The sequence below is a fragment of the Cetorhinus maximus genome, chromosome 18 (assembly GCF_964194155.1).
Source record: "Cetorhinus maximus chromosome 18, sCetMax3.hap1.1, whole genome shotgun sequence".
Lineage (NCBI taxonomy): Eukaryota > Metazoa > Chordata > Chondrichthyes > Lamniformes > Cetorhinidae > Cetorhinus > Cetorhinus maximus.
In genome coordinates, this window is record NC_135896.1 from 48,840,432 (window position 1) to 48,868,112 (window position 27,681).

Sequence of the window (27,681 nt, forward strand, 5' to 3'; positions counted from 1 at the left end):
TCTATTGCAGGGAAATGTGAAATTATCCACTTTGATAGGATAAATGGCAAAGCAGATTTTTAAAAAAAATGTTAGGTTAGTAAGTTTGATATTCAGAGGGTTTCTGGGCTCCTTTATACAAACACAACATGCACACAAAGCAAGCAATTAGCAAGGCAAATAGAATGTTAGCCTTTATTGCAAGGGGGCTGAAGTGTAAGACTAAGGAAATCTTGCTGCCATTATGTAGTGCTTTGGCGAGACAACAGAAATAGTGTGTACAGTTTGGTTTTTTTACGTAAAGAGGGCTACACTTGCCTTTAGAGGGGTCGCAACAAAGATTCACGAGATTGATTCCTGGGATTCGAGGGTAGTCCTGTGAGGAGAGGTTGTATATTTTCTTGTGCTTAGAAGAAAAGAGAGGTGATCAAGTTGAAACATATAGAATTGTTGGGCTTGATAGGGTAGATGATGAGACTTTGTTTCCTTTGACTGGAGAATCTCGACCTAGGGCTCATAGTCTCAGGATAAGGCGTCAATTATTTAAGACCAAGATGACATTTCTTCACTTAAGTGTTGTGAATCTTTGGAAAGCCCTAATCACAGAGTCTGAGGATGCATAGTCATTGACTCTATTCAAGACTGAAAGCAGTAGATTTTTGGACTTAAGGGAATAACGAAATATGGGGTTGGTATAGAAAAGCTGAGTTCAATTAGATGATCAGCTATGATTATGTAGAATGCTCGAGGTTCAGGTGGCCTACATTTTTTAGCTCCTCCTTTGTGCTGCCTTTAGTCTGTTGTATACTATTTCAAACTTTGCTTCATGGAATCATGATGCCTACAGCACAGAAGGAGGCCATTCGGCTCATTGTATTTGTACCAGCTCTTCAAATGAGGAATTCACCTAATGCCATTTCCCTGCCTTCTCCCTGTAACCCTGCACATTCTTGCTTTTCAAATGATAATCCAATTCCCTATTGAATGCTTCAATTGAACCAGTCTCCACACTTCAGACAGTTCAATCCAGATCTTAACCACCTGCTACATGAAAGTTTCTCCTTATGTGTCCATTGCTTTTGCCAATTACCTTATATCTTTGTCCTCTTGTTCATGACCCTACTACCAATGGGAACAGCTTTTCTCTATCTACTCTGTCCACACACCTCATGAGTTTGAATAACCTTTATCAAATCACCTCCCAGTCTTCTCTTCAAGGAAAACAGTCCCAGCTTTTCCAATCTGTCTTCGAAACTGAAGTTCCCCATCCCCAGAACCATTCTTGTGGATATTTTCTAAATTCTAGGAAAAATGTGAAGGTATTAGAGATTAATCTGGCACCCAGAACTGGGCACAGTATGCCAGTGAGGCCTAACCAGTGTTTTTCCAAGCTTATATTTGCACCCTGAATAAAACTTGTTCTTTCCTTTTTTATGATTCCAACCATGTCTATCAAATGCAGCCAACTAATTGTTTCAGATTTGAACAGTACCTTTTTAAGGATACCTAATCATCACTGTATCCTCTTTCATTTCCCCTTCCCACAGCAAAAAGAGAATTATGGCTGTTGTGTTTTCTTCAATTTTATTTCTGTTGCTTTATTTGAAATATAACATCTGTTCTCGTGCTGGACTCTTGAGCATCACTTTTACTAAATAAAGAATGTGACTTCATGTTTCAATTCATATTTTCATGGTCTCATGGAAATTAAACAAAATTATTCACCTCTTCAAACACGATTGAAGATAACCTTGTCAAAAAATTTCTGTGTTCTGGCACTTAGCAACTGAGCTTACGGCAACAACATTATAAAACAGCAAATTAACTTCCCTTTTGAAGCTGTTTCTTTGATTTAGGACCTTTTTTTATTTAATCAAGTACTGCCAGATCCATTGCATTGGGTGCTTTTGGCAGCCTCTGTTAGAAAGTACTTAAACGTCATGCCTATGTGGCAATTTTTGCAATCTAATGTAAGCTACTCTGCTTCAATGGACAGCCCCTTAAGAGCGCATTTATTTCTATTTTAGGAATTGGTTTAATCGGGAGCACTGGGTAAGAAGTGGGTGCTATTGTTGCAAGTTTTAGCAATCCTGGTATAGTGCTTGAGTTCATATACTATACACTGCAACTAATCTTAGTGTTACAGCTTAATTTTCCCAGTGCTGTTTCACCTTCTATTGCTTTGGATATCATTGGGCGCTCAATTGTCGATTTTCTATTTAGCTATAGAATTATGCAAATGTTTTACCTTTTGCTGAAATACATGATCCTTTTGTGTTAGTGATCAGCTCTGCTAGAAGAAAATAAACCAGATAATGTGATTAAGATGCCTGAACATAGTCGTGGAAACTTATGAAAGTTGCTTTAAAAAATTCTCTTAATTTATTGCATAGATTAAACAGCACAGCAAAAGACCATTCCGCCTGACTAGTCTGTGCTGGTATTTATAATCCATGCAAACCTCTTATTCCCCCCTCAGTTTTTCAGCATGTCTTTCTATTTCCTTTTGCTCACGAACATGTTTAGTTTCTATTTGAAAGCATCTATGCTGTTTCTTCAACCGCTTGTGTTGGTGAGTTTCACCCAGTAAAGACGTTCTTCCTTATTTCTGTATTGAGTTTATTAATAACTATCTTGTATCTATGGCCCTAGTTTTGGCTTCCCCCACGAATGAAAATATTCTCTTCACATCTAATCCAACCCATTGATAATTTTAAAGCCCTCTATTGGGTCGTTCCTTTTCTAAAGTAAAAAAGCCCCAAACTGTTCAAGCTTTTCCAACAGCTTTAATCTCTCATTTCTGATACTATCCTTGTAAATCTTTCTGCATTTTTTCCAGCAATTCTGTCTTGCTTATGCTGTGGAGACCAGAACTCTACTCTGTACTCTGTAATTATAGCCTGACCAGGGTCCCATACAAATTGACCAAAACTCTGCTACTTTTAAATTTAATGCCCATAGAAATAAATTCTAGTTTTGTTCACATTTTAATTGTTTTGCTGCACTGCAAAGTTGTTTTTGATGATTTGTTCAACCATTTCTCAGATCTTTTTGCTTTTCCACCCCACTCATTTTTTAAATTTCCTGTTTGTGATGTCTGTTCTGCCAAAATGCATCATCTCAAATGTAGCTATTAAAGTTCATTTTGCTATTTAACTGCCCAGTCTGCAATTTTTCTAATGTTGTCTTGGATTATGTTGCATTCTTCATCTGTTTTAGCTATACCCTCCAGTTTAATAATTCCCAAATCCAAATCATTGATGTAAATTATGAATAACAGTTTTCCCAGTTCTGATAGAAAGTGCTGTTCCACAACTATATTTCTCCAATCTGATTAACTACTCTTTTTTTTTCTGCTTCATTTTTTGTTTTGCCAAATTTGCTATCCAGCTGCTGACTCATAATTTCATAAGAAATAAGAGCAGGACCAGGCCATATGGCCAATCGAGCCTGCCCTGATATTCAGTAAGGTCATGACTGATCTGATTGTGGCCTTAACTCTGTTTTCCTGCCTGCTCCCATAACCCCTGACTCCCTTGTAGATCAAAAATCTGTCTAACTCAGCTTTGAATATATTGAATGATCCAGTCTCCACTGCTCTTTGGCGAAGAAATAAGGACCATTTGAGAGAAGAAATTCCTCTTCATTTCCATCTTAAATAGGTGACTTATTTTTAAGTTGTGTCCCCCTCGTTGTAGATTCCCCCATGAGAGGAAACACCCTCCCAGCATCTACCCTGTCAAGACCCCTCAGGATCTTGTATGTTTCAATAAGACCACCCCTCATTTTTTTTAAAATTCAATGAACATAGGGCCATCCTGTTAAACCTTTCCTCAAAGGGCAACCCCTTCATCCCAGGAATTAGCCTAGTGAACCTTCTCTGAACTGCCTCCAATATAAATAGATCCATCCTGAAGTAAGGAGACCACAACTGTGCACAGTACTCCAAGTTCAGTCTTGCCAATGCCCCGATACAGATGTAGCAAGACTTCTCTACTTTTATACTCCATCTTCCTTGCAATAAAGGCTAATATTCCATTTATCATTTTAATTACCTGCTGTACCTCCATGCTAACTTACATGAAATAGGACTAGAAGTAGGCCATTCAGCCCCTCGAGCCTGCTTTGCCATTCATTAAGATCACGGCTGATCTGTTTGTGTTTCGAATTCCACATTCCCATTTACCCCCAAAGACCTTTGATTCCCTTGCCTAACTATCCACCTCTGCCTTAAAAATATTCAATGACCCTGCCTCCACTACCATCTGAGGCAGAGTGTTACAAAGTTGCACAACCTTCAGAAATTTCTCCACCTGTCCTATAAGGGCAAGCCCTAAATTTAAAACAGTGCCCCCTAGTTCTGGACTCACCCACAAAAGGAAATGTCCTTTTTATACTTTCAGTACTGTTCAGGATCTTCTAAACCTCATACTTAAAGTGACCTTATACTTAAGGTGAGAGTGATTGCCCTTGACATCAAAGCAGCATTTGACAGAGTGTGGCATCAAGGAGCCCTCCTAGAAAAACTGGAGTCTATGGAAATCAGGGGGAAAACTCTCTGCTGGTTGGAGTCATACCTAGCACAAAGGAAGATGGTTGTGGTTGTTGGAGGTCAATCATCTCAGCTCCAGGACATCACTGCAGGAGTTCCTCAGGGTAGTGCCCTCGGCCCAACCATCTTCAGCTGCTTCATCAATGATGTTCCTTCCATCAAAAGGTCAGAAGTGGGGATGTTTGCTGATGATTGTACAATGTACAGCACCATTCGCAACTCCTCAGATACTGAAGCAGTCCATGTCCAATTGCAGCAAGACCTGGACAATATCCAGGCTTGGGCTGACAGTGGCAAGTAACATTCGCGCCATGCAAGTGTCACGCAATGACCAACTCCAACAAGACACAATCGACCCATTGCCCCTTGATGTTTAATGACATTACCATCACTGAATTCCCCACTATCAACACCCTGAGGGTTACCATTGACCAGAAACTGAACTGGACTAGCCATATAAATATTGTGGCTATAAGAGCAGGTCAGAGGCTAGGAATCATGTGACGAGTAACTCTCCACCTGACTCCCCAAAGCCTGTCTACCATCTACAAGGCACAAGTCAGGAGTGTGATGGAATACTCCCCATTTGCCTGGATGAGCGCAGCTCCCACAACACTCAAGGAGCTTGACACAATCCAGGACAAAGCAGCCCGCTTGATTGGCATCACATCCACAAATATTCACTTCCTCCACCACTGATGCACAGTAGCAGCAATGTGTACCATCTACAAGATGCACTGCAGGAATTCAGGCTCCTTCGACAGCCCCTTCCAAACCCACGACCACTACCATCAGGGCAAGGGCAGCAGATAGATGGGAACACGACCACCTAGAAGTTCTTCAAGTCACTCCTCATCCTGACTTGGAAATATATTGCTGTTCCTTCACTGTTGCTAGGTCAAAATCCTGGAATTTCCTTCCTAACAACACTATGGGTGTACCTACATCACATGGACTGCAGCGGTTCAAGAAGACAGCTCACCACTACCTTATCAAGGGCAACTAGGGATGGGCAATAAATGCTGGCCCAGCCAGCGAAGCCCACATCCCATGAATGCATTTTTAAAAAATCAAGTCACCCTAAACTCTAGTGGAAACAAGCCAGTCTGTCTAACCTTTCCTCATAAGACAACCCGCTCATTCCAGGTATTAATCTAATAAACCACCTGAACCGCCTCTAACGCATTTACACCCTTCCTTAAATAAGGAGACCAAAACTGCAGTGTTTGAGATGTGGCCTCACCAATGCCCTGTATAACAAGCGTAACATCCTTACTGGATTTCCAGCATCCGCAGTAGCTTTTAGCTTTTAGCTTTTTGTTTTTATCCTTACTTTTATGTTCAATACCTCTTGTAATAAAGGATAGCATTCCATTAGCCGCCTTGATTACAGGCTGTACCTGCATACTAACCTTTTGTGACTCATGCACTCGCATACTGATCCATCTGCAACTCGAATTCTACAGCTGTTCTCCGTTTAAGTAATACTCTGCTTTTTTTATTCTTCCTGCCAAAGTGAACAACTTCACATTTTCCCACGTTATACTCCATCTGCCAGATCTTTGCCCAGTCACTGAACCTATCTATATCTGTCTGCAACCTCCTTATGTCCTCTTCACAACATACTTTCCTACCTATCTTTGTGTCATCTGCAAATTTAGCTATCGTGCCTTCACTCCCCTTATCTAAGTCATTGATGTAAATTGTGAAAAATTGAGGCCCCAGCACAGACCCCTGCGGACTTCATGCGCTACATCTGCCAATCAGAAAAAGACCCATATATGTACTGTTTTCTGTCAGCCAGCTAATATGTTACTCCTACACCATGAGCATTTATTTTCTACAATATCCTTTGATGTGCAGTTATATGCTTTTTCCCTAAGTTTGGTGCTTTCCTTAACTACTTTAGTTAACCACGGATGGTGAGTCCTCCCTTTAGAATTTTTCTCTTTACAGTAGTATACTTATTTTGAGTATTCGGAAATATCCCCTTAATTGCTTCTCCATCGATCTATTCCCCCAGTCTAGCATCCCAGTTCACTTCAGCTAGCTCAGTTTTCATAAATAAGGACAACTAAGTTTAAAGTACTAGTCTTAGACCCACTCTTCTCCCTTTCAAACTGGATGTAAAATTCAATCATATTGTGGTCGCGGGTGCCTTTACACTGAGGTCATTAATTAATACTCTCACATTACACAATACCAAGGCCTGAATCTTGTGTCCTGAGGCCAGCTGCATGCCTGACCCAAATGCACGTAAGATTGCATGAAAAGATGTCAGGCGTGTGTCCAGACGTCATCGCGCACGTGTGCAATATTGATGTCAGTAGGCACACCTGGGAGTTGGAGCAGTGCCTGCCGACAATTAAAGGGCCAATTAAGATCATTAAAAAACCTATTGACCGCAATTTTACAATCCCCGTGCGATTTTTGGCTCATCGCACAGGCAAAACAGGTGGGCAGAATTCACGTTTTAATGCTTTCCTCATCCAAGGGCGGGATGAAATCTCCATTAGGATATAAAATAAAAGGAAATACTTAGGAGCAGCATTTTTGAGGTATGGTTTCAGGTGCTTGATTGTGCTGCATGGACATTTTTTTTTTGCAGCATTTTTGTGCTTTCTTTTATTATTTGGAGGCCTGCAGCTGCCTGCCTTCAGGGAGCTCGGTGAAAGCACTCGCCAGTACCCGCGGTGAGGTCAGCGCCCGCCCTCTTCCCGCCCCACCGGCAGTGCTGAGCCTGCCTTGGCGCGTTTCATGCTGGCTGGCTAGCTATTAATTGGCCAGCCAACGTGAAATCATGGTCGAGGGATCGATCGTAGTCAGGGGCCCGTTTCCCATCCGCTCCAAGGCCTGCCAATCGCTCCCGTCTGACAAGCGCAAAATTCAGTCACAAGTCTAATATAACCTGCCCTCTGGTTCCAGAATGTGCAGCTCTAAGAAACAGCCTCAAAAACATTCTATGAACTCCTCATCCAAGCTACTGCCAATCTGATTTTTCTAGTTTTTATCTAGATTAAAGTTATCCATGATTATTGCCATCCCTTTGTCACAAGCACCCAATATTTTATGTGCATTTTGTCCTAAATTGTGGTTACTGTTAGGGGGCCTGTAGACCACTCACACTAGTGACTTCTTTCCCCTACTATTCCTTATCTCCACCCAAACCAATTCTACATCCTGATCTCCTGAACCAAGGTATCTTGCATAACTATTGCATAAATGCCATTGTTGATGAACAGTGCTACCCCTCCGCCTTTTACCTAGCTTCCTATTCTTCTTGAATGTCATATACCCCTCAATGTTCAGTACCCAATCCTTATAATCCTCTCCAGTCCTGAGCAGATGTCCTGAACCCTGGCAGCAGGCAGGCAACACAGCCTTCTGAACTCTCGCTCTTTGCTGCAGAGAAGAGTGTCAATCCCTCTCACTAAACCATCCCCTACTACTACATTCTTGTTTGCTTCCCCTACTTGAATGGCTTTTTGTACCATGGTGCAATGACAAACCTGCTCATCCACCTTGCAGATCTTGCTTTTGTCCACAGAGTTTGTGAGCACTTCAAACTTGTTTGACATTTGCAAACCCTGAGGCTCCTGTACTATCTGCTCGGTTCCGTTACCTGTCTCACTCACGGCCACATCCTCCTGTCCCTCACTGCTGACCAGAACAGATGACCATATTTTAAGAGGTGTGACCATCTTCTGCAACAAAGTGTCCCAAGTATTTTTCCCCGTCCCTTATGTTGTACAGTGTCTGCAGTTCGGCTTTCAGATCAGTAATCCTGATCCTGAATTCCTCAGGCTGCTTACACTTTCTGTAGATGTGTTTGTCCTGGATTGTCTTGGTGTCCAAAAGGCCCCACATTCCACAGCTTCAGCATAACACCTGTCCTGCCATTGCTACTTATGTTATTTAATTAATTTAATTAAATTACTCAATTAACCTAGATGTGGTATACATTGAAATTATTCTCTTTCCACAGTGCACTGAATTCCTACGTGAATTCGCTACTCACCCACTCTCTGTCCCACTCGCCTGTCTCCTTGTGCGCCCTGCAGAGATTCCTCTGTAGTGCAACATTCTGCAGTCTTTCCATCTAAATAACCTGCTTTTTCCTTCCTGCCAAAGTGAAGAACCTCACATTTTCCAACATTATGCTTCATCTGCCAGTTTTTTGCCCACTCAGTTAACTTATCTATATTCCTTTGCAGGCTTTTTGTATCCTCCTCTCAACTTGCTTTCCTATTTATCTTTGTATCGTCAGCAAGTTTGGCTACAATACAAAAACAGAAAATGCTGGAAAAACTCAGGTCTGACAGCATCTGTGGAAAGAGAAACAGAGTTGAAGTTTTGATTCTATATGCCCCTTCAGAAGGCTCTCAAGAAGGATCATACGGACTCGAAACATCAACTCTGTTTCTGTCTCCACAGATGCTGTCAGACCTGCTGGGTTCTTCTAGCATTTTCTGTTTTGTTTCAGATTTCCAGCATCCGCAATATTTTGCTTTTGGCTAGAATACAGTTGGCTTATCCAAGTCATTAGTATAGATAGTAAATAATTGAGGCTCCAACACTGACCCCTGTGGCACTCCACTGGTCAATTTGTCACCCTGAAAATGACCCATTTCTGCCGACTGTTACCTGTGTTAGCCAATTCTCTATTCATGCTAATATATTGCCCCAACACCGTAACCTTTTAATGTGGCACCTTATCGAATGTCTTTTGGAAATGTAAATACATTACATTTACTGGTTTCCCTTTATCCACCCTGACTGTTACATCCTCGAGCTCTAATAAATTTTGTCAAAAACAATTTCCCATTCACAAAACCATGTTGTCTCTGCTTGATTTTATTGTGATGTTCTCGATGTCCTGCTATTCCTTTCTTAATAATGGATCTCAAGTATTTTTCTAATGACACATGTTAGGCCAGTCTATAGTTTCCTACTTTGTCTGTCTCCCTCCTTGAATAGTGGTATTAAATTTGCAATTTTACAATCCACTGGGACCATAATCCACTCAATTTTGGAAGATTGCAACCAATGCATCTATGATCTCTGCAATCACTTGCTTTAAGACCATAGGATGCAGGCCATCAGGTCCCAAGGACTTGTCAACCTTTAGTCCCATTAGTTTTCCTTGCATGTTTTCTGAAATGTTTGTGATTGTTTTAAGTTCCTCCCATTCTTTTGATTCTTGATTTTCTACTGTTCTTGGGATGCTTTCTGTGTCTTATACTGTGAGGATGGATACAAGATACTTATTCAAAGTTTCTGCCCTTTTCTTGTTTCCCATTATTAATTCCATAGCCTCATTCACTAATTTCCTATTTTTGCCATTTTCTTCCTTTTTATATACTTGTAGAAACTTTTACTGTCTTTTATATTTCTTGCTAGTTTTCTCTCATACTCCAGTTTCTCCCTCCTTTATTCTTATTGAGGCATCCTTTGCTGGTTTCTAAAAATATTTCCTAATCTTCTGGGCTATCAGTATTTGCAGCATTGGACATCTTTTCTTTAAATTTGATACTATCCTTAACTTCCTTAGTTAACAATGGATGGTGCATCCTTTCTTAATGGAATTTGAGTGTCATGAAACACTCATTCATTGTCTGTCACTATTTCTCTACTGCATTAACTTCTAACCTATTTACCCAGTCCATTTTAGCCAACTCAATCTTACACCTTTGTAATTACCTTTAAGATACTAGTTTCAGACCCAAATTTCTCACCTTCAACATGACAAATTTCACATTCAGTTTATGATCACTCTTACCTAGAAGGTCCAGTATGAGGCCATTAATTAATCCTGTCTCATTAGGTGTTACCAGGTCTAAAATAGCCTGTTCCCTGGTTGGTTCCAGAACATATAGTTCTAAGAAATTGCCCTGGATACACTCTGGACAAATCAAATTGGCAAAAGTAGCCTGGAGGAGTTGTTCAATCTCAATGTAGATTGTAAAATCTCCCAATACCTTGCTTACAAGATCCCATTATTTCTTGAATAATACTCTACTACAGTGTAGATACCATTAGGTGGCCTATAAACCATCCCACCAATGACCTATTTCCCTGTGCTATTGTCTCCACCCAAACTGGTTCTATATTTTGGGCCTCCGAATAAAGATCATTTCTCACCATTGTACTAATCTCATCCTTGATGAACAGAGCTATCTTACCTCATTTTCCTTTCTTCCTGTCCTTCCAAAATGTCAGGTACCCTTGAATATTCAAGTGGTCATTTTCAGTAGTGGTCATTTTGCAACCATGCCTCTGGCTATCATATATATATTCATTTATTTCTTATTTGTGCTATCAATTAATCCATCTTGTTACAAATGCTCCGTACGTTCAGATAAATAGCTGGCACCTTTCCAAAATCTAGGGAAATTTGGTAGAATACAGCCAATGAACCCACCACGTCTGCAGTCACTTCCTTTAAGACTCTAAGATGCAGGCCATCAGCTTCAGGGGACTTTTCAGCCTTTAGTGTTTTTAGTTTTCCTTGCACTTCTCTAGTGATTGTGATTGTTTGTTTAAAGTTTTTGTCTTTTTACATTTTTCCCTACAGTTACCTTATTTGCTGGTGCACTCTGTTTTGTAGGTTCTGTCCTTCCTGTCACTTCTGGTTATTATTACCCACATCGCTACCCTGCACAATTGCTTTGTCCTTTCTCTTTAATTTTCCAAATCTCCCTTTAACGTGAAACCTCCCCAACCCCACCCACCATATTTATTTTAAAGTGCCCTCCACAGCCCTGGTTATATGATTTGCCAGCATGTTTCTGGTGAAGGTCCTCCCAACAGCTGCTGCTTTGCCCAGTACTGGTAGCAGTGCCCCATTTTTTTTCCCACACCAATCTTTGAGCCATGCACTCAACGTGCTGTAGTCATGAGCCTACCATGTGTTAATTACCAAAACCTTTTTTACGTGGAGAACTTCCCTTTGGAGAGTAATTGAAATTTATCTTGACTGGAATTACTTTTCTGTTTATAAAATGGAACAGATTTTTCTATTTTGGGGTCAGATGGTGAATTGTACTGCTTTGTGAGCTGCTGATACTTGTATGCCTAATGAGTGCTCAAACCCATGCTTTTGGTTCCTCATGACCAAATCGGGGACTATGGTTTGGTGGGGAGGGAAGAGGAAAAGAAGTCTCTTTCGGGTTGCAGTAGTCCAAGATGACATGTTGATGATGGATGTTTGGAATAAAGTTAATCCTTGGGGGCAAGCTCTGTAATCTGATACCTGAAATGGGGAGACCTGGAGTCCTTTGATAATTGACCAGCAGCCTGGCTCACCTATGGAATCTGGAGTAATAAAACTGTCAGTGGGGCTGAGACCCTTCTAACTCCAGGTAATCCGACAAGTGAATTGGCTGGTCAACTGACAGAAAACTTAACAGTCCTCTGTGCTGGTAGACTGTGGTTTTGCTAGCTAATGTCTTTAACAGTATCTCCACTTAAGCCTGTTCCTAAGCCTTGTTTCTAGCTCATTTGTGCCAAGTTCTCTGGACTTGAATAAATGGGGCAAGTTCCAATGTGACAGGAGTATGCACTCCTTATTGGATGAACCTGTCTAGTGAATCTGTTTAGAAATTTTAAATATGGTGGTGGGTTTTTGCACTCTGTCCCCAGTAATAATTGTGAAATCAATGCTTTGACACTTCACCTCTATGAAATCATGGGTTGAGTCTGCTGCTTTATTCGCATATCATGCGTCCTGTAAAATTGTCCTGTAAAACTTTAAGAAGTAACTGCTAAGATCCTATTTTCATTTGCTTTTTAGGTAACTGAAGTGCTGAAGGAAGGAGCTTCTGTTTGAAGATGGTGCTATGGTTTGCACCTTGATTTGCCAAATCTAAGCCTTATTTATGTTTTTCGCCCTTCTTAATTGTCAAACACTGAATAGAGCTTTACTTTTGTGTTTTTTTTTAAATATTGGATTAAACTACTGATTCAAAAAATATTGTAGGCGGCTTGAAAGTTTTTAGTTTTATAAAACATGGTATCCTGTCTGTACATTCCTAAATGCAAAGAAATTATTTAAATTTTTTGCTAAATGCCAATGTTGATTACCAGCAAATATAATTTGGGCAGAACCAGGAGCTAAAAATAATTCTAGTGGCACATTTACTTTTGGGTTTAAAATTAGATTTTTGGGGTAATCTGTTAATTTTCAGCATTAAACACTCCATATTGTCGCTAACATAGAAAATCTGAAGAATTTTCTAAGAGTTAATCTGAATAAAGGGATGCTTGTTTCTCAGCCAAAAGACTGAAGCTTCATTCAGTAAAGCACTACTGTTTTTACTGCTGTGTGGCCTGATGAAATGTTAATGTAGACAGCAGTATGTCAGTTGATTACTATACATGTCCCTTTTTGAGGGTTGAATAGTAACATTCTACAATAAATGTTGAATATTCAGTTATTGCTGACTTAACGGTACAAACCGTTTTCCTGTTCAGTGGGCTTGAAATACAGTTGACCTGTGGTGCATTGGAGGCATTTGTGGCTACATACCCAAGCTGCTAGTTTAAAAAAAATGGTTTATGGGGGGGAAAAAAGGGGTAAACAGTTCAAATTGATGCTGCTTTGATATTTTACTGTTTTCTTTAAAGTAGAATTGAAACTATTTACATTTAAGGAGCTGCCATTTTAATAAAAAGTTATGAACTGTAAATAAGTCCTATGTAAAAATGAGGGGAAAAAATAAAATCTCATTTGCATCTTGTTTTTCTATGAAATGGTCACTTTGTTCTTTAGTGTAGTGAGGAAGTTTACCATGAAATCTGGAATTCAGTAGGGTTCAGAAATTTGTCGTTACCAAAATATCTCAGCAAATGTTGATGCTGTGGATTTCTTCCACTTGGTAGACTGGGGTTTAGAAGCAATGGTGTCCAAAATTAACCTGCCCAGAGTGATTTTGGGTTGGAGGAAGACTGGGGTGAGAAGGGGTAAATAGCAGTACTGAGATGTGTGGATGGATGAAAATGTTACATTTTACAACAGCTACATATTTTGGAGTACAGTATGATGGAACAGTATCCAGCATTTCAAAGCAACAATGGACAATGTATTCTGATCATTTTATTAAAAAAAGAACCAAATTGCTACTCCATCATTAGCTTAATTCCATTTTCGAACAAGATTGAGAGTTGAAGGAACGTTACAGTCAGGATAAACCAAGTGCTATCTAACATTATAGATTCTAAATAGTTGCTTTGTATGGTAATATATGGGTTAAGTAGGAAACCTAAGATTGCATTAATGTTAATATTTAAAGAAATGGAGGAAACGACAAATTGGAAAAATATGCAAACGGTAAAGAAACACTTGAAGGGAAGTACTACAGTGGTTCGGGAAAATACTTTTGATCCTTGAAGTAGCAGAAAATGTGCCTCCCTGGCTCAAAATGTCTTCTCTTCCTCTGGCATAAATGTTTTGTTGAGATCTGATGTTTTGGATCTCCAGTGCAGAAAGGACCCTCTTTGAGAGATTCATGTGGGTAAGTCTATCTTTGATTTTTTACAAACCTAAATGGGAGTGGCATTCTTCCTCCTCCTAGGTGTTGATTATTGTTCCACATTTTGGGTTTGCCTCTTGGGTTTGATGGCACCTGTCACTCCTGTAAGCAGCCTCTGCAATTTGTGTTCCAAGTCTTTGCCAATGCTATCTAATATCTAATTCATATAATGTAATCTGAACCACAAGAGGTACTCCATGTGATTTGAACTAGATACCTTGTCTTGCAAATTATGCTTCCTCTTTCAGCAGGTGGACTGAGTTTTACCTGAGCATGATGAGGCCAGATTCAGATATTTAAGCTGTTACTGTAATTGAAAGTTAAACCTATATGAATTACTTTTTACTTTTAAAACAAAATACTTGAACATAACATTTTTCAGTGGAAAAATGAGCAAAAATCCCAAAATACAAAAAGCACCCTCCATTGTTTGGGAGTTGTGGATAGCTGTCCAGATTTTGGTGCAAGAAACTCAACCGAAAGGATATTCATGGTTAGTTTTGCAAGGCAAATACAGGGAAGGAGACTATTCATACTATCTTTTTCATTCAGTGAAAAAAAAGCTTCATGATTCCACCATGTTACACAACTGGCTCTTGAATAAATCTCTGCTGCTGGTCTCCACTACATTAATATCAATACACACTTTGTTTCTTGACATCGCACCTAATTTGACAGTTCATCAGTTTTAGCCTGCTCTAACACTAAATCAAAAATTTGAGGATGTAGAGATGGTTTTCAAAAAAGCTGTCTATTGAAGGGTAACATGGGAGATTGAAGCTGTAAGAATGGAAATTTAAATGCATTTGCAAGCTCCAACATTTGGAGGAGCAGGAGATTTGCCTGGCTTTATGGAGCGAGGTCAGTGACAAAAAAAATTTCCCATTTATAGAGAAATCATTTTCTGGATAATTGATGGAGCGCATCCAAGAATATAACTTCAAAAGATAGAGGTTTAGGCATGGGTATGTGGATGAAATGTATTGCAACTTATAGCTAACAAGAATTTGGAAAAATGTTGCTTTGCTTTAATTCATGATCCAATCATGATCAAGATTTAAAGGTGTGTACCTTGGCATCTGTACAGGAGTGAAAAGTTTTTCCTATCCAGAAGTGAAAGGAGTGTTGATGACCCTGAAGTGAGAGAATAAGGAGCAATAATGCTATTCTGTGTTGCCTGGATTGTGTGCTCTCACTCGATGCTTGGTCCAGAAGGCATTGAATCAGGTGTGGAAATAAACTGCTACCTCTCTCTTATTGTACAACTAAATAGTGATCAGGAATACAATACCTATTGTTCACTTACATAATGCTAACATGATTTGGATCCATGCCTGTCTCAAAGTAGCTAGTGGACCGCCTGGAAAGGCTGCTTCTCCTGGGGGTTCCATCCATGGTTGTTGTCCTATTCACACCTGTACTTCCTGTCTGCAACACTAATCGTAAGCAGCGAGCAAGTTTTCACATGTATGGCTAACAATGCTGAACTTGACCCTCTACCCCTGCTTTAATGGCCTACTTCCTCCTCTCCACCTCTGCTGCAATTAAGTATTACTGCTGAACGCTGAAGGGCAGGTTCCATAAGCAGTCTTTTTATGAACTTAAACCAACTTGTGTTTTGTTGTTTGCCTCAGGATTAAACCTGTACCTTTTTTTTTGAATTATACTAGCAATATAGGATAACATGTATACCTGATGTCTTCCATATATTCTTGATCTTTCCGACTGGCAGAAAAACAAGTAATATGTTCCGGGCTAAGCCATAAATTATTTATTGCAAGGTTATATGCAAATAAGATAAATCAGTAAAGTAAAATTTTAAAAAACACTTTTGATGTAACAAAGTCTTCTGATTTGTTAACTTATGAAAATGAGAGAAGTAAAAGGAGCTTTTAATCCCCAAGTGTAGTGATGCAGTGATTTAGGAAATAGATTTACAGACAGAAAACAGTAGGAGTAAATGGGTCATGGCAGGCTGTGACTAGTGGGGTACTGAAAGGATCAGTGCTGGGGCAACAGCTGTTCACAATGTATATAATTGTTTTGGACGTGAGGAACAAATATTGTATTTCCAAATTTGCTGATGAGACAAAACCAGGTGGGAGTGAGAGTTGAGGATGCAAGGAGGCTTCAAGGGGACTTGGACAGGCTAAATGAATGGACAAGAACATGGCAGATGGAATATAATGGGAATAAGTGTGAAGTTATCTGCTCTTGTAGAAAAAAAACTGAGGCAGAATATTTCTTAAATCGTGAGATGTTGGGAAGCGTTGATGTGCAAAGGGACTTGGGTGTCCTTGTTCATAAGTCACTAAAAACTAGCATGCAGGTGCAGCAGGTAATCAGGAAGGTAAATGGTATGTTGGCCTTCATTGCAAGCAGATTTGAGTAGAAGAGTAAAGATGCCTTGCTCTAATTGTGTAGGGACTTGGTGAGACTACACCAGGGGTATTGTGTACAGTTTTGGTCTCCTTATCTAAGGAAGGATATACTTGCAATGGAGGTTCAATGGACTAATCCCTGGGATGTCAGGATTGTCTTGAGGGGAGATTGAGGAAGCTTGGCCTGTATTCTTTCGAAGAATGAGAGGTAATCTCATTGAAACTTACAAAATTCTATAGGGTGTGACGGGTAGATAAAATGTTCCCCCAGCTGGTGAATCTAGAACCAGATGGCACAGTCTCAGAATAAGGGGCAGGCCATTTAGGACTGAGAAGAGGAGGAATTTCTTTAGAGCATGGTGAACCTTTGGAATTCTCTACCCCGGAGGCCCGTGGAAACTCAGTCATTCAGCATGTTCAAGACGGAAAGTTGATAGATTTCTGGATACTAACGACATTAAGGGATAGAAAGTGCAGGAAAGTGGCATTGAGGTAGATAGTTAACCATGATCCAATTAAATAGCAGAGCAGGCTGGATGGGCTGAATGGCATACTCTTGCTCCTATGGACACTTGCCTCTGAATATCAAAACTGACACTGAAGATAAAGAATCCTTCACAATTAATCAGAATTGGCTCAATTCACTTTACTCCGCAACAAACTAGAGATAAAAAGGACCCCTCATGAAAACACCAATTCTAAATGTTATAATGAACTATAACTTTCGGCTAGGTATACAATGAATCGTCTTTTTGCTTCCTCCTTCCCCAGCCCCAATCTTCAATCTGTTTGATTACTGGACTAACGACTTGGGGCCAGGCAGGAAAATGGAATTAAGGCTACAGTCAGATTAGCCATGATCTTATTGAGCCTGCTCCACCATTCAATGGGCTGAATGGCCTTACCTCTGCTATTTCATATGTTGTTAAGCGTGCTATAAGAAGTGGTTTACAATGATTTTTGCAGTACTAGAGTAAGTGACTGTGTAAAAAGAATAATTGGCTAATTTCATGTGGATCAATGAGATTTCATTATTGAATATATCCTTAAATTGGCTTAGAGAAAGATCATTATACTGAATGTTTACCCATTAATGGGTTTAGATAGCATAGCATTTTAAGGGATTATGCCAATTCTTTGACATTTAAGTCTTCAGTCCGTCTCCCAAGCCAAAGAACTCAGTGAATCCATAGTAGCGTGTTTACTAATTTCAGGTTGGGATACAATGGGCTGTATTTTGGCCACCAAGGCAGGTAGCTAGAGTCAAATTTCCCAACTCGCTGGACCTGCCTCAGTAAAAAATGCTTCAATACAGAATTTTGCTTTGGGGAGAAGGGTGGTGGCAGTTGTGGCATGGATTCAGGCCTTGGCAGCCATGAGGGTAGGCAAGGGCTGAGGTGCGCTGGTTAGAGTGTCTGCGTCAGTTCTCTGGGGCTTCATTCCAGTTTCAACATTTTAGGCCCTCTGGTCCTCACACCCCCACTGACCACCCCTTTCAACTGTCTACCCCGCCCCCCCCCCCCTCCCCATGGCCCCATACACCTTTCGTGTCAACTCATGACCCCAGCCATTCCCCATGGCCCCTCATACTGTCCACGCCAACTTATGCCCACTCACCCAGAATGTACTGTGTACATAACCAATGAGCCATATGATAATGGCAAGTGTGGAATTGCTGAGAAGAGAAAACACCCATTCACAAATCATCTTTTGGGGGGGAAAAATTCCTACAATCCTATAAAGGTGTCAATCAGACAGACCATTAAAGTATTAATAAGAGGCTTCAAGCACTTCACATTTAACCTTGTCCAAATAGTCATTGACGAAAGAAATCACAAAGAACAACTTATTATAACCACTTAAGATGTCAATCAAATTAAGTCAACAATTTATTTCAGTTGTCAAAATAGAGCCCCCAGTTGAGCTAATGCTTTTATTGGTCTGAGCTTTTACACCTGTTATTGATATATAATGGCCTGTTTGACACTTAGGGTTGTAGGAACAGCAGTATCTATTATCAAAAGACAATATGTGAATGGGTGTTTTTTCTCTCAGTTTTACATTTGCCATTGTTATTATATGGCTCATTGGTATGTACATAATGCATACTGAGTGAATGAGCATGGAAGGGGCATGAATTGGTATGGGCAGTATGAGGAGCCATGGGGAGTGGCTCAGGGGCCATGAGTTTGCAGTGAGGGGGTATGGAAGAGGAATGGCTAAGACCTTTCGAACTTGCCCTTTAAAAGATTCCCTAGACCAAGGCTTACAAATTCTCTGAAGGGCTGTGAACCATGAGTCATGGAGAAGCTGACCCAGCTCCACAAAAACTGCAGGGGGTGCAGGATATGCCTACCTTCGTCAAAGGTACAGGCTCACTACCTGCACCCTTATCCTGTGCCGCTGAAAATTGGGGGTGCCTCGTATGAGAACAGGAATCCTGGAATTTTAATTCCGATTCTGCTAAATCTAGGCCAATGTGTCCAATGAGAGAATAATCTTCAGTAGTTTCGTAGTAGCGATATTAGACAACCTGCTGTAGATGTACTGGTGAGTGTTGCAGTGACAATGGGATATATTTGTGGTCTTCGAGTTGCTGTTCAATTTCCCTAAAATACCAGAAAGCTTCCTAATGCCAGTAAGGCATGGACGCCTTTTGATCTTTGGCAATGGGGGGGGGGGGGGCGAAGCAACTATTCAAGCAAATGTGGGAGAGTTCACAACTCTGCTTTTTCATCTTTGACAGTGAGATATGTAGTCAAAAATGAAAGAGACTCTTCAAGGATGTTTATGTTCTGAATGTAAGGATTGGAGTAAAATGACATGAATAGATTCGTTCTAAACTTTTTACCTAAGCCTGAACACCTATGTTTGTGTGCATTTTGAAGGGTGTATTCTACCTAGAGATTCATATGGATTCTTTAATTTTCTGAGGAACTTGCAACTTTTGAACTTTAAATTTCCAAAAGACTAGAGGGTGTATTTCTTCAAGTTCACTGATTTTATTTAACACTGATGTTAAGATCAATTTTTATTAGATGAAGTAATGAATTTTGTAGATAACTTAAAATTAGACAATAGATCGATTTGTATAAACTCTACCAAATATATTTGCTGTATATTGTAATGTCAGATCATTATATGCATTACTGACATCTTTATCATTCAGAACTTTTACACTAATGACTGAAGTCTCAAGTCTTCAAGTCTCTGGGTTCGATTACTGCTCAGCAAATTGCTGGAAGTCCTTGTGCTGTATGTAGTGTTGCTGGAGAAAGTTGTCATTGTGCAAATAAAGTTTAACTTTTTGCTACCTTTTTATAAAGTCAATTGTTGTAAAGAAAATCAAACTAAAAAAAATCCAACTATTGAATGAAAATAGATAACCTACATTTTCAAATACAGAACATGTCTCATTTCATTAAGATAAAAGCAAGTATTCATCTGTTCAAACTGCTGTCATAATCTATAACAGCAACTTGTATTTATGTAGCACCTTTCACGTAATAAAATGCCCCAAGGCACTTCATGGGGCATTGCAAAACATAGACGCTGAGCTATATGAGATTTTAGGATAGACAACCAAAAGCTTGATCAAAGAGAGAGGTTTTGAGGAGCATCTTAGAGGAAAGAAAGATAGCAACAGAGGTACAGGGAGAGAATTCTAGCACTTGGGGCCCAGGCAGCTGAAGGCTTAGCCACCAATGCTGGAGCAATTAAAATCGGGGTGCTCAACAGGCCAGAATCAGAGGAGTGCGTATCTTGGAAGGTTGTGGGGGTGCTGCAGGAGATTGGAAAGGGATGGCATGAGGCATCGAGGGAATTGAAAATGAGAATTTTAAAATCAGAGTGCTGATTATTCAGTGGAGAGTATGGGTACAGGTATAGAGATAGGAATAGAGAAAAGAAAGTGAATAAAGAAAGTAAAATAAGAGTAATAGAATACAAAAGACAGGGAAGCAAGATTGTTAAAAATTATTACTGACTTGGGGCAAATGTTGGCATCTATCTTATGGAAAAGAAACTTCTTTTCTCCGAACAAAAGGACAACAGCTGCCTGGGCCCATTATTTTCCTTACCAACTGTTAGAATCCATTGACTCACCTTTTAACAGTTGCTAGTGACAATTTGTCTTCAAAGAGCTATGGAACATATTAAATGTTTCTCTGACACAGCTGTGAATAGTATTTAACATGTTCCTTCCTACAACTTGTTTTGAATACTTACCAATATTTACATTTTAAACTATTCTACCTCCTCAAATTACATTTTAAAAAGCACTTCCTCCATCAGTGCACAATCTTCCTTTTCTTCCAGTTTTACAGTGAACTGGGAACTTGTCTCCCAAAGTTGTAAATACTTTACACACCAACTGGATTCCTGTGCCATTGTTTAGTGATGGTCAAAAACCTGAAGCATGGTTGTGACCTATAGCTGCTAACTTCGCCCATTCCTTTAAAGCCACTGCTCAGGTACTCCTTGTGAATAAGTGGCCCAAATAGGGGCTTGGGTTAATTACATTTTAATTATTATTATTGTTTGGATGTTTCATTTAACTGGCAGCTGCTTATTTCCTTTCCTTGAAGAGGCCAGATTTATCTTGAGCAGGAAATAAGAAACCTCTTTAAACAATCTTTTTTAAAAATTGTATGCTGTTTTGATTTATACTTCTGTACAAAAGATGACTTCAGCAATTAAATAAATTTCCCTCTGAATAACTATCTTGATCAAGAAGGCACTATACTCATATGTATTCACTAGTACACCTGGAAACTCTACATGCCTTTCCAGGGATGCTTTGGGCTGGATTTCACAGCGCTGAAAGCGATGGCGCTAGCTGTTGAGTCCAAAAAAGCTGCCCACAAAAGATCTCATGACCTCTGACACATTGTTTTCCTCTTTCTTAACAGCAGTATAAGTCAAAGGGGATGTCCTACCATGCAGAAAGTGTTATCAACAAGCAGGATAAGCAGCCAGTCACATGGAAATATTCTTACAGACAGCAAATCAGCAAGTTAAAAGCATTGATTATACTTCACTTTTAATTTAAATTTTCAGAGCGCAATAAATTACCATTGGATTAAGATAGGTAAAATATAATCAATTTATGAAATTACGGGTTTTATCAAAATGGAGAAATCTGACATTCCACAAATATAAATTAGCTTTTGAGCAAGGCTGAAGTTTTATGGCCCACTCGTGGTGGGTATGGGCCTGTGAAACATGGTGTGCCATTCTAAACTCCATTGACTTCGGTGGAACCGTAAAATCCTGCTGGTGCAAAATTCCACCCCAAGTGAGGGTGTTTAGCAGTAATTATCAAGTCAGTGTGCTGTTTAAAAACAGTTACACCTCATTCAACAAGGTAACTTTTTCAAGTTACAAATTTTGAGATACCTTACTCTTCCAGGCTAATCTGAGGTGCAGACTGGGCAAAAATGGCGGCCTTAGGCCCATTCATTCAGCCTGCCAATGGGTTTTCTACTACTGTTTACTGCAAGCTTACCTTCACTAGTCAATATACATGTTGGGATTCCTACAGTTCCACACATTAAAAGATTGGCAACCTCATATAAATGGGGCCCAAGCCATTTGCTCACCATGCAAGCTTAATGCTGAAATAGTGTGCATCAAAGCCATCCTGCAGGATAATGGCTACCCTGATAAAATCATCACTTGCTGAATATCGTGCAAATTCATGAATGGGCCTAAGGCCACCACTTTTGTTCCTGAAAAGTGCCCAGACTACTTCAGATTACCCTGGATGGGTAAGGTGTCTGAAAAATTTGAGCAACAGGTGCACGCTGTTACTATGCAATAGCAACATGAGTGGCATTCTCCACTAACAGGATACTGCCATCAAATCAAAAAGATGTTTTGTCTATCATGCAAATGAGTAATCTGGTATATGAATTTCAGTGCCAGTGTGATGCCAGGTACCTAGACTGTATGTCCCAAGTACTGATTGATCGTATCAAACAACACCCCTCCTTCCCACCACTCCCGATGCTGACACCCCCACACCCCCCCCCCCCCCCCCCCCCCCCAATGTCCAACAGACCCCCACCAGCCTGAAGTGCGACCCCCCTCAACCCCATCCCCCCCAAATATCTGACTCCCCTCCACCACCCACCGATGTACCAGGAAGTTAAAAACCACCGAACCCCTTCACTTTTAATTTTTAAATTTATTAGATAGAGAAATTAATGATTGGGACATACATAAGGTAGAAATTAAAATGTAATAAACAAACTTTAAAAATAAAGTAAAATAATGGATATAATTGACATTCGACAAATATAAAATTACTCTTTCGATGTCAGCGAGGATTTTTAGAAGTAATTATAAACTTAGTACGACAGTGAAAACTCAGCCAAAACCTCATTCGACAGGTGTAACTTTTTAAAGGGCTTTTAACAACCATGCTTAAAGCATAAGAGTAGTAGTTCTCATCAGCTCAATGATTTCTAATTGCATTCTGGGGGACCTCAACAGTACACCCCCTGGGTAAGTGTAGAACCTCTATCCGCTACCCCTGTATGTAGCTGTGCATGTGTGGACTCCAGAAGTTGCTGGCAGTTTCAGAGAAGTGATGATGGCAAACGCTGAAAGTTTCACAGTTATTACTACCACAAAATCCAGGCCATTAAAACTCTTGCTGCCCAGTACACACTGGAAAAAATGATTTTCTCTGAGAGTCTGTTGTCGTGGTTTTCTGTCATGCCTGCATGCCAGCCCTGGGTGTAATACTGCATAATACTGTAAGGTAAGTACACTTCTCTGTAATGACTCGACGGAGCAGACAGGTTTCAACAAGAAACAAATAAACGTTATTACAGAGAGCTTTTCAGGTGCTACATGCTCGATCAGGACTCTCATCAGGAAGCCCCACCCCCCGGATTGCCTGCGCTTATGGCTCATTGGTCGGAGCCTCCCAGAACATCCGTGACCTCGATAGACAGCAGGAGAGGCTATACCTTCAGTTACTACATTCTTCACCCTTTAGTTTTTTACAATTTCTATTTACAGGGCAACATTTGAATATCCAATAACATATACGTATATACAACTTCAAGTGATTAAAGATCAAGTCTTTGAGGCACTCTCCTTATATGGCTAGAGAGGCGTAGTTCTACCACTTGAGGCTCCTCAACAGGATCAACAGGACCTAGAACTACAGCACGAGATACATCATTAGAAAGTGGCAGTTCTGGGTTTGGCAACTCTACAGTGACATCGGGCTTGTCTTCTAGGTTGATCTGTCACCTCAGGAATTGACAGTTCAATGTTAATCACAGGCAGAATAGTTGGTTATCGGAATGTCTCTCTAGCACAAATATGATCGACATGCTTAAGAACGATTCTATTTTCTACTTGTACTTGGAAAGATAAGGGACCAGTCTGAGATAATGGTTCCAGGAACCCAACAAGATCCACTTCCGAAATTTCACACGAATACCATGTCACCTACACTGAATGTGCGAGCTTTGCTGTGTATATCATGGTTCAATTTTTGATTACTCTGATACTCCATCTTCCCCTCTAATTTTGGAAACACCAGGCTTAACCGTGTATGTAGGCAGTGTTTCATCAATAATTCAGACGGTGATGGACCCATAGTTGAATGTGGAGTTGTACGATAACTGAGAAGTGGGAAAGCTGAGATTCTCGAGTAGCTCCTGATAACCTTTTCATACCTGACTTGAAAGTTTGTACAGTTCTCTTGGCTAAACCATTCAATGAGGCATGGCAAAGGGTTGTTTTCATATGTCTGATTCCATTGAGATTCATGAATTTCTGAAACCCTGTGCTGGTAAAGGCTGTACTGTTATAAGAAATGATGGTTTCAGTTAGGCCATGTATGCTAAAACAGTGTTGCAGCTTCTCGATAGTTGCGCTCAATGTTGACGATTTGACTTCTTATACATCAATCCATTTAGCATGTGCATCTACAGTCAACAAAAATATGGTACCTCAGAATGGTCCTACATAATTGATATGTAGTCTAACCCAGGGTTGACCAAGCCACTACCACAGATGCAGAGGAGCTGAAACAGGCAACTTCTGTTGTTGCTGACAATGGAGACAGTGCTTGACCATGCTTTCAATGTCACTGTCAATGCCTGGCCACCAGACATAGCTGCGCACAAGCATTTTCATCTTTGATATGCCTGGATGCGCATTGTGAAGCTCTGTCAAGAGTGGTCCTCTTCCTTGTGATGGGACGACAACTCTTGATCCCCACAACAAAATTCCATTGTGACAGCTTAACTCTGTTTCTGACCTGTTTGAATTAAAAAATACAGCAGAACCTGAAGCTTCTGATACCGACATTTATTCACTGTAAAACATCACCACTGTAAAAACCGAAACTATCACTGTCCCAGTCAAGTTAATGAGAAGCCACTAATAATGGAGGTAGACACAGGACACTCAACCGTACTGGTGGGAGAGCACCCTTTCAAATACCTTAATGAAGGTAGACGGCCAATAAACCTGGACCAGACAGCTGCTAAATTAAAGACATACACTGGAGAATCTATTCAGGTAAAGGGCTTCACCACAGTGCCAGTGTCTCATTGGCAACAGACAGCCCAGCTGCCTGTGATAATAATGAAAGGAGGAGGACCCAGCCTTCTAGGCTGAGGCTGGTTACAGGAAATAAAGCTTGACTGATCTGAGATATTTCACCTGAAAACAGGAGGAGTTCCTGAACTGCTAAGGAAATATGACAGGGTATTTCAGGATGAAGTTGGAAAGTTAAAAGGAGTGCAGGCCTAGATATATGTGGATCCTCAGGTGATACCACATTTCTTTAAGGACAAACCTGTGCCTTATACACTGAAGGAGAAGGTGGATGCAGAGCTGTGCCAGTAGGAAAAGCTGGGCATCATCCAACCTGTCCAATTGTCGGAATGGGCAGCACCCATTGTTCTAGTGGTTAAACCTGACCAAACCATACGCATCTGTGGGGACTATAAATTGACTGTAAATAAGGCAGCAAAACTAGATAAGTACTCCATTCCAAGGATAGACAACTTATATGCAAAACTGGCTGGAGGCAAGTCCTGTACAAAATTGGATATGAGCCATGCCTAGCAACAATTAGAACTGGATAGCACATCAAGAAAATACGTGACTATTAACACACACAAGGGTCTTTATCAGTACTCTCGCCTACCCTTTGGAGTATCATCTGCATGCGCTATCTTCCAGAGAACAATGAGTCTTTTGCAAGGACTTCCTGAAATGATAGTTTACCAAGATGATGTTCTGATCACAGGGTCAACCGAGACTGAACACTTGGCCAACCTGGAGAAGGTGCTAAGAAGGTTCATGGAAGCTGGTGTATGGTTAAAGAAGGAAAAATGCACATTTCAAGTGCTAGGAGTTACTTACCTGGGTCACAGGGTGGACGCCATGGGTTTGCATCTGGTAGAAGAGAAAATTCAGGCAATAAAAGATGCACCCTCTCTGTCCAATGTAACTGAACGCAAATCCTTCCTGGGTAGGATCAACTACTATAGCCACTTCTTGCCTAACTTATCAACTGTGTTGGCACCATTACACTTGTTGTTAAAAAGGAATCACCGTTGGTCGTGGAATTCACAACAGGAAGAAACCTTTGTGAAAGTAAAGAAACTGTTACACTTGTCGTGTTTATTGGTACACTATGACTCATCGAAAGGGTTGGTATTAACATGTGATGTGTCTCCTTATGTTAACACATAGAATGGAAAATGGATCAGAAAGGCCCATTGACTAAGTCTCGAGAACCCTCTCCACAGACGAGAAGGCTTATTCCCAGCTGGAAAAGGAAGGCTTAATCAGTAGTATTTCGGAGCGAAGATATTCCACTAGTACCTACATTGACAACATTTCATCATCGTGTTGGACCATAAACCATTAATGGCTTTATTCAGTGAGGATAAGGCCATCCTGCCAATAGCATCATCAAGAATACAACGTTGGGCTCTGATATTATCTTTATGTACCATCCTGGTTTACACATTGCAAGTGCAGATGCACTCAGTCGTCTCCCATTACCAGATAGCATTGTGCACGCTCCTGTTCCACAAGAAGTTGTGTTATTATTGAATTTCTTGGATTCTTTGCCTGTATGCGTGAAACAAATTAGAAATTGGATGAATAGAGATCCAATATTGTTGAAAGTCAGTGACTTTGTTTTGCAAGGATGGTCAAATTTGCCTGTATCTGAAGATTTGCGAATATCACGTGACCCCTGATAGACAGCAGGAGAAGCTAGCTATCTGTACCTTCAGTTACTGCATTCTCAAAATACAGTGCAATCTTCTCAACACGAGGTGGCGCTGCTGCTCCTCCAAACTCTCTTCAGTCTGTTCCTTCAGATAGTGCAGCATATAAGTTTTGTTTGTTTTTATATTTACTTTTTTCTTTCCTGCACCATGTTCTCTGCAGGTAAGTTTTATTTTATATTGCTTCTCCATTTAACTTTTATTTGGCTCCTTACTAATGTTTACTTGCCACTATTCCACCTGCTCATCTTTAATGGGCCTGCCTTATTTGTCTTTTCTGAGCCCACTTTTTTAGCCACACTGGCACTTCCAGCAATCTACTGTGGGAGCTTCCTGTTGCCTCTGAGCCATTCGTGGTATGAGAGCCTGCTGCCTCACCTTCCTCACTGTGACTGGCTCTGTTAACTCCAGCTGCAGCTGCTAGGCTGAGCCCTGCTACATCCTTCTTGTGGCACCAGGCCTGTTGCCTGATTTTAAAACGGGAAATGAGCAGCTAGAGCAGCTTTCCGAGTGCTCATGGCACTCAATGGTGGTAAACTTAACCTCTGGTGATAGTATAACATGGATGATATTGGATTGTCTGCTTGATACAAGCCTCTCCTGATAACTCTTTTCCATTGACTTCAGTGGTCAGGACCAAGAGAGGAAATAGAGACACCACTGACATGGTCAGAGTACATGGTCAGGAAAGGCACAAAACAAAGTAACGATCTAGGGGCCCACAACTTCGCCAGCCTCCATCCCTGCCTCAGCTCATCGACTGAAGCCCTTGTCCAAACACTTTGTTACCTCTGCACTTGACTATTCCAATGCTATCCTGACCGACCTTCCATCTTCCACCCTCCCGCAGTTTGAGCTCATCCAAAAGGTTGTTGTGAGTATCCTAACTCGCACAAATTCCCGTTCACCCTTCACCCTGTGCTCGTTGATCTACATTGACTCCTGGCTTGACAATCCCATGA

At 40.5% G+C, this 27,681-nt stretch overlaps 1 protein-coding gene across 10 annotated transcripts in view; it reads left to right on the forward strand.

Annotated features, from left to right (window-relative positions):
* Window positions 1-13,269, forward strand: part of ktn1 (kinectin 1) — a 114,686-nt gene extending 101,417 nt beyond the window's left edge. For all 10 annotated transcript variants that reach the window (XM_078562671.1, XM_078562669.1, XM_078562675.1 and 7 more), the window contains one exon: window positions 12,324-13,269. In XM_078562671.1, the coding sequence (XP_078418797.1) occupies window positions 12,324-12,359 (36 nt within the window). In that variant the 3' untranslated portion in view covers window positions 12,360-13,269. The remainder of the gene's footprint in view (window positions 1-12,323) is intronic.
* Window positions 13,270-27,681: the final 14,412 nt, after the last annotated feature.